Source organism: Chiloscyllium plagiosum, chromosome 22, assembly GCF_004010195.1.
Source record: "Chiloscyllium plagiosum isolate BGI_BamShark_2017 chromosome 22, ASM401019v2, whole genome shotgun sequence".
NCBI classification, from domain to species: Eukaryota; Metazoa; Chordata; class Chondrichthyes; order Orectolobiformes; family Hemiscylliidae; genus Chiloscyllium; species Chiloscyllium plagiosum.
The window spans coordinates 43,322,101-43,329,416 of NC_057731.1; the positions used below are offsets into that span (position 1 = coordinate 43,322,101).

The 7,316-nt window shown below is 41.8% G+C and overlaps 2 protein-coding genes across 4 annotated transcripts in view; one reads left to right on the forward strand and one right to left on the reverse strand.

Annotated features, from left to right (window-relative positions):
- Positions 1-392: 392 nt before the first annotated feature.
- Positions 393-3,874, forward strand: sfr1 (SWI5-dependent homologous recombination repair protein 1). Its single transcript, XM_043712890.1, has 3 exons — positions 393-514; positions 1,671-2,099; positions 3,039-3,874. The coding sequence occupies exons 1-3, from the start codon at positions 500-502 to the stop codon at positions 3,225-3,227; spliced, it is 633 nt and encodes a 210-aa protein (XP_043568825.1). The 5' UTR covers positions 393-499; the 3' UTR covers positions 3,228-3,874.
- An 85-nt stretch (positions 3,875-3,959) lies between these two features.
- cfap43 (cilia and flagella associated protein 43) overlaps positions 3,960-7,316 on the reverse strand; it is a 120,614-nt gene continuing 117,257 nt past the window's right edge. For all 3 annotated transcript variants that reach the window (XM_043712887.1, XM_043712886.1, XM_043712888.1), the window contains one exon: positions 3,960-4,141. In XM_043712887.1, coding sequence (XP_043568822.1) covers positions 3,960-4,141 — 182 coding nt within the window. The remainder of the gene's footprint in view (positions 4,142-7,316) is intronic.

Genomic DNA, 7,316 nt, shown 5'->3' on the forward strand with positions numbered 1-7,316 from the left:
ACTGCGCGGCAACTCATCAATAGTGACCCCCGACAGTGCAATGCTCCCTCACACCAACCCTCCGACTGTGCAGCTGGAGATGGACAACAAATGCTGGTCTTGCAAATGATAGTAGCAGAGAAATGCCAATTGTAAAACCAAGTTTTTAAAGTTGAGATGGTCACAGCAGATATTGTGAGGGAACTTTATTCTCAGCTGCAGTGCTGTACCTGGTATAGGAAGCATTGGTGTTGACATTGGGGTCTAAAATGCTTTAGATTCCAGTTCCCAGCAATAACAACCCTTGTCATCAAAGAGCAGAAAGATTCAGAGAAAACACTGGGTGTGAAAAGGCTTCTAAATTTTTGTTTTACAAATGAAGTTTCATTTATCTATTTTGCATTGTTAGATGGTGAAGGAACCAAGTCCAAAAATAAAGTGTGAGAACTTCAGTTCCCCTTGTCGCTCTTTGACAGCAGGCTAATTGGGATCAGGTGTTCAAACCTCAACTATCAGCAACATGGCAGCAAAAACAGTGAGTGCTGAACATAGAATAAATATTTGTAGTAGCTATTTGAAAGGGTCTTGACCTTTGAGAGTCTGTTATGTAGCATCGGGGGTTCAACTTCAGTGTCACAACCACTTTGTGCAGATTACACTGCAGCATGCTACAGTTGAAGTATCAGGACTCTGGGTTTCCCCTAACATTCCCCTATTAGAGAAAGTTTGAAATGCACAGACATAGAAAATAGGTGCAGGAGTAGGCCATTTGGCCCATCGAGCCTGCACCATCATTCAATACATCGTAGCGGATCATGCAATTTCAGTCGCTCATTCCCACTCTCTCTCCATGGCCCTTGTGGCTAAAGGGATCAAGGAATATGTCCAGCTCCCTCTTTAATATATCTAACAAACTGGCTCCAAAAGCGTTCTGTGGTAGAGAATGCTACAGGTTCACAACTGAGTGAAGAAATTCTTACTCATCTCAGACCCTAATACTCACCCTTTATTCTTTCACTGTGACCCCTAGTTCTGGACTTCCCCAACATTAGGAACACTCTTCCTGCATCTAACCTTTCCAGTCCAATCAGATTTTTATGTTTCTATGAGATCTCACAAACCCCAATTCTCGTTCTTCTAAATTCCAGTGAATACAAGCCCAGTTGATCAGTCTGGTGAACCTTCACTGGATTCCCTCAATAGCAAGAATGTCTTTCCTCAGACTAGGAGACTAAAACTGCACGCAGTACACAAGGAGTGGCCTCACCCAAGGCCTTGTATAATTGCAGCAAGAGCATGCCGAGATCCTTCCATTTTATCTTCTTCCTTATGCTCGTGTGTTAGTGCCTTACGATTAATGTAGATGTACAAATTAAGAATAGAAGTATGCCATTTGACCCTTCAAGCCTGCTCCTCCATTGCAGTGCTCCCTTAATTAACCCAACACCACACTGCCCCCCCCCCCCCCCCCCCACACTTGGCACATAAGGCTGGATTTTGAGCTTCAGCCTGTAGACCACGACATAAATCTGTGAGCTTCTTACTTGATGTGTGAATGTTCTTAACAGAGCTGTGACTGACTGAAGTATAGTTTAGGGTATTCATTCTGTTTTGTACCAATTTCTATAGAATTAAACAGATTATAACCCAAACTGCCAAATCTCGTTAATTTTGTTGTTTCACTCTGACAGCCTTTGAGTGCCAGTCTTCGAGAACGGCTGAAGAAATCACGGCGTCCTTTTAACTTTCCATTTGTTGTGCCAAAGCGATTAAAAATTGACAGCCAGAGTGAAGGTGGTGGAAATGCAGACCCTGGCACTGAGGTTGGTGGCAGCCAGATTCCTGATACTTGTGCTCAGAATGGTGTTATCACAGAAACAGAAAGTCTTTGCAATAAGATGATGGATAAGCAGCCAGATACAAGTGCAGTGGATCGGGAGGAAGCTTGTCTGAGAGTCCAGCATGCAGCTGAACAGAACATCCAGACTTCTGCTAAGTCCCCTAATCTAATCCCTGAAAAGCAGCAACTTCTTGAGGAGAAAGAACGATTACAGAGAGAAGTGAGAGAGAAAGAGGAACTTCTCCGTCGTTTGAAAATGGTTCAGATGTACAGAACAAAGGTAAATAGCTGATACCACTTAATAGCAATTCTGGATCTCAATCCATATAATTCTGACCCCTCAGCTCCAGAATGAAGACCAATAATTGCAGTGATGCACTGCTGGGTCTGGGCTTCACTGATGTTTGGTATTGGTGCTTGTGTCCCTACCACGTTGAATTCCTGGGATATTATGGGAGAATCATGTTCACCAAGCCACTGCTAATTACCCCCATGTATTTTACAGTATATGAGATGGTGAAATGTCTTGAGTCAGATTCTATTTCTTTCCTTCCTCTGTCCCTGGTTTCATTTTACAGTTTTTGGTTTACCAGCTGACCTTCATGTGTTTTCCTGACACTTCCTTTGACTTCCATGCTAGAAGCTGTTAGTCTTAGTTCCCTAAGACTTTGTATTTAAGAATCTGTATCTAGGGACTTTGGTACCTAAGATCATGCCGTAAGTGGCAAGTTGTAAACTTTTCAGTGTACTCGTGAGTTCATATGACAATAAAGTTAATTCAATTTGTTAATTCACTCATGAGATGTGGATATCGCTGATTGGGTAGAATTTTTATTGCCTGTGTCCAGTTGTCCTTCTCAAACCACTGCAGTCCATGCACAACCCATAGACCCACAATGTTGTTAGGAAGGGAATTCCAAGATTTTGACCCAATGATACTGAAGGAATGTTAGTATAGTTCCAAGCAAGAATTTTGGGTAACTTGGAGGGGAATTTACAAGTGGTTGTGTTCTCATGCATTCGCTGTGTGTGTGTGTGTGTGTGTGTGTGTGTGTGGTGGGGGGAGGGTGCGCGGAGGAGGGATGACAATTTTAAAACAAATTTACACAAACTTAAAACATTCATAAGTTCTCTCTCAGGTTGGAGTATTTACCTGTTAGATTCTATCCATGAATTAATTAAATCAATCACCAACAATTCCCTTTTTTCAAAATTCTAGAATAACCTGGCAGAACTGGGATCTCTGATACAGAAATGGAGGAAGAGCAGCCAGACCTTGTTGTATGAACTTCAAATTGCCCTTTGCAGTGATTCAAAACCAACTTTAACCCAGCTGATAGACAGTCTGGCAATTGAGGATAGACTCCTGCATTACAGCAGACTTGAGGAAGATTTCACAGATGGATGAGATGATCACTCCTATGCTGAAAATCAGCAGCCTTATTCACAAGGCATTAGCCAGCACTTTGCAGTAAGTTTTTGAGAAGACATTGTTTTGTTGTAAAGACTTTGCTCTGCCGGATTACATGGTGCCTTTAAACTCCTGAAGTTGTTGTTTACTCTGTTTCCTTTACTGAGGAAGGATACAACACCATGGGCTTATCCATTCCGTCTCCAGCCATCATTAATGCTGCTGTAATTTGTCATTAAACAGTGAAGATGGAGTTTTGCTTGTTCTTTTCTGTCACCTTGTTCTCTGGACTAATTCTCTTATCCTGTCAAGGATGGAACAATAAACAGCCAAAAACTTCTGCGTGCACTTTGTGAAGAGGAGGAATATAGGCAAAATAATAGATTTTTAATCTATTCTAATTCAGAAGCAAAATACTACAGATTCTGCAAACCTGAAATAAGAACAAGTACTGGAAATATATATTGGGTTGAGAACTGTGTGGAGAGGGAAATAGAGTTAGTGTTTTGGTGTGGTTTTTATAAGGGTGGAGTAAACAAGTGGAATAATTCAGGTGACACTTCTATGCCAATATTCATATACAGTTGCACACTGAGAAAAACATTTATTTTTAATGAATACAAATTTTAAATTAATCCAGCCAAACGATTGTGTTTTCTATATTAAAGTCTCATTTGGAAAATTACATATTTAATTCTTTGCTATTTATCTTATTCAAAACCAATGCCTTTAAGCGTAGGAGTATTGCTCTGTTTCAGCCAGGATCGGAAAGCTCTTCATACGTTGTCTTTCCAACTCACTTCTCAGAATAGCAATATCTTCGGCCTGGGATCGATTCAGTTCCATCAGACGGTTGTGCTGCATTAAGTCCCTGAAACGATTGCGAGTATCTTGTTCGGATTCAACTGGCGCTAATGGATAAAGAAAAATTAGCATCTCCCTTGGAGTTTTGGGGTTCAGTTTGGGTTATTTGGGAATTGCAAATAGCTTGCATTCTAGTTCAGCGGGTAGTAGGGAAGACAGATAGAATGTTGACTTTTATCTCAAAGGAAGTAAGAATATACCAAGTAGGAAGATTTTGCTAAAACTGTACAAGACACTAATCTGACTACAGCTGGAATACAATGAACAGTTTTGGACTCCTTACCTAAGGAAAGCTGTACTGGCATTGGAAGTAATCCAGAGAAGGGCTTCTAGGCATTGGTATGGAGGAATAGTTTATGAGGAAAGATTGAGTCGGTTGGGCCTGTACTCATTGGAATTTAGAGGGGGGGCTTGACAAGGTAGGTGTGAAAAGATTGTTTCATCTCTAAGATAGTCTAGGAATAGTGGGTATAATCTCAGATTCAGGGGTCAAACATTTAAGGCAATGAGGAATTTCTTCTCTGAGAGTAGTGGATCTGTGAATTCATTAGTGGGAGATTGTTGAGGTAACATCATTAAGTATATTCAAGCCTGAGCTGGACTTATTTTTAATTAGTAGGGGATTCAAAGGTTATGGAGAAAAGGCAGGAAATTAGAGTCATGGATTATCAGATAAGACAGGGTCTCATTGAATAGCAGAGCTGAATAGTCTCCTTCTGCTACACCTTAATGGTGATACGTTTATTGTGACTCACTATCCTTGGTTGAAAGGAAAGGGACTGCTAATCCAGTTGAACCACTTCAGGAAATGCCAACTAGAAGTTGACAGAGAATGGCTATCACTACTTTTCTTCCAACCTTTATTCCTTTCTTTTTGTGATTTACTTAGGGCAGGGTAGAGATAGTAACTTGGCATGGAATAGCCCCTCACTCTGAAAGTGGAGACAAGTAACTGTGTGGTGATGACTCCGTTTAATATTACCATTGAGATGCTGACAATCAAACATTGATTGGTAAATGCCACATTCCTATTGTTGAATCATCATCAACCTGGGACTGTCTGATTGGAAGAGAACAACCTAATCAGTTAAATTGATCTTGTTAATTACCATGCATTTCTTTCTGACATCTATATTATATAAACATTGTCTGTTTCCATTGCATATCTGTGGTGCAGACTTTTGAATTTATACATGTTCAAGCTTCACTCCAGTACTTCTGTGTGTAACATTGATTGACTTTCTTTTGAGTAGTACTGTGTTTAATTGCTCATCGCTGCTACTGTGCAGATATCATAGAAATCTACAGCACAGAAATATGCCCTTCTGCCCTTTGAGTCTATGCCAGTCAAAAACAACGACCTAATTATACAAACATTTTTCAGCACTTTGCCAAGAGCCTTATATGCCTTGGCATTGCAAGTGTACATCTAAATACTTCTTAAATTTAATGAGTTTCTGGTGTAGACTCCTTGCAGTTTTGTTTCAGCTAAGCTTTAACCCATTGAACACTGTCCAACAAAAAAGTAGAGTTCTCTGGTAGCCTTACCAACATTCCTTTCAAGTCAATGACTAAATTACCTAATACTAGATCTACAGCGGAGAATCTTTGGCTCTTCCTACCTTGTTCCCATAGGTCTCTATTATCTTTCATACACTAACCTATTTGATGGATCTTGCAAAATAAGCTGGCATATTTGCAGTTTTACTTGCTGCAATATGATGCATTTTCAGATGCTTCTGAAAGACATAGCATGGCATTTATAACATACTACTTTTGGTTTGTCCCAGAATGATACAACACAGAAGGTGTGACAGAAGAGGGAGGGGAAGCATTCAATTCTTCATACCTGTGCTGCTTCTTTGAGCTATCCAATTTGACCCACTGCTTAGTTCTTGCCCTATAGCCCTGCAAATATTTCTTTTTTAAGTGTCCAAATCCTCTGGAACAACATACTCCTTGCCACCTGCGTGTACAGTGTTTGCCTAATATAGCACAAATACAGCAGATTATGACTGAGTTGTCTCAAAAACCCACTGGTTCTACCAAATAAAGAACAAAGCACAGGAACAGGTCATTCGGCCCTCCAAGCCTGTGCCGATCCATATCCTCTATCTAAATCTGCCACCCATTTTCTAAGGATCTGTATCCCTTTGCTCCCTGCCCATTCATGTATCTGTCTAGATACATTTTAAATGTATTCGTGCACTTACCACCTGCGCTGGCAATGCATTCCAGACACCCACCACACTCTGTATGAAGAACTTTCCACGTATATCTCCCCTAAACTTTTCCCCCTCACTTTGAATTTATGACTTCTAGATATTGAGTCTTCCACTCCGGGAAAATGTTTCTTGTTATCCACCCTGCCTATATGTCTCATGATTTTTAGGCCTCAATCAGGTGCCCCCTCAATCTCCTCCTTTCCAATGAAAATAATCCTAATCTACTCAACCTCTCCTCATAGCTAGCACCCTCTATACTAGGCAACATCCTGGTGAACCTCCTCTGCACCCTGTCCAATGCATCGACATCCTTTTGGTAATGTGGCGACCAGAACTGTATGCAGTATTCCAAATGTGGCCGAACCAAAGTCCTATACAACTGTAACATGACCTGCCAACTCTTGTACTGAAAATGTATTGCTGGAAAAGCGCAGCAGGTCAGGCAGCATCCAAGGAACAGGAGAATCGACGTTTCGGGCATAAGCCCTTCTTCAGGAATGAGGAAAGTGTGTCCAGCAGGCTAAGATAAAAGGTAGGGAGGAGGGACTTGGGGGAGGGGCTTTGGAAATGCGATAGGTGGAAGGAGGTCAAGGTGAGGGTGATAGGCCGGAGTGGGGTGGGGGCGGAGAGGTCAGGAAGAAGATTGCAGATTAGGAAGGCGGTGCTGAGTTCGAGGGATTTGACTGAGACAAGGTGGGGGGAGGGGAAATGAGGAAACTGAATTGAACTCAGACTTCTCCAGTTTCCTCATTTCCCCTCCCCCCACCATGTCTCAGCACCGCCTTCCTTACCTGCAATCTTCTTCCTGACCTCTCCACCCCCACCCCACTCCGGCCTATCACCCTCACCTTGACCTCCCTCCACCTATCGCATTTCCAAAGCCCCTCCCCCAAGTCCCTCCTCCCTACCTTTTATCTTAGCCTGCTGGACACACTTTCCTCATTCCTGAAGAAGGGCTTATGCCCAAAACGTCGATTCTCCTGTTCCTTGGATGCTG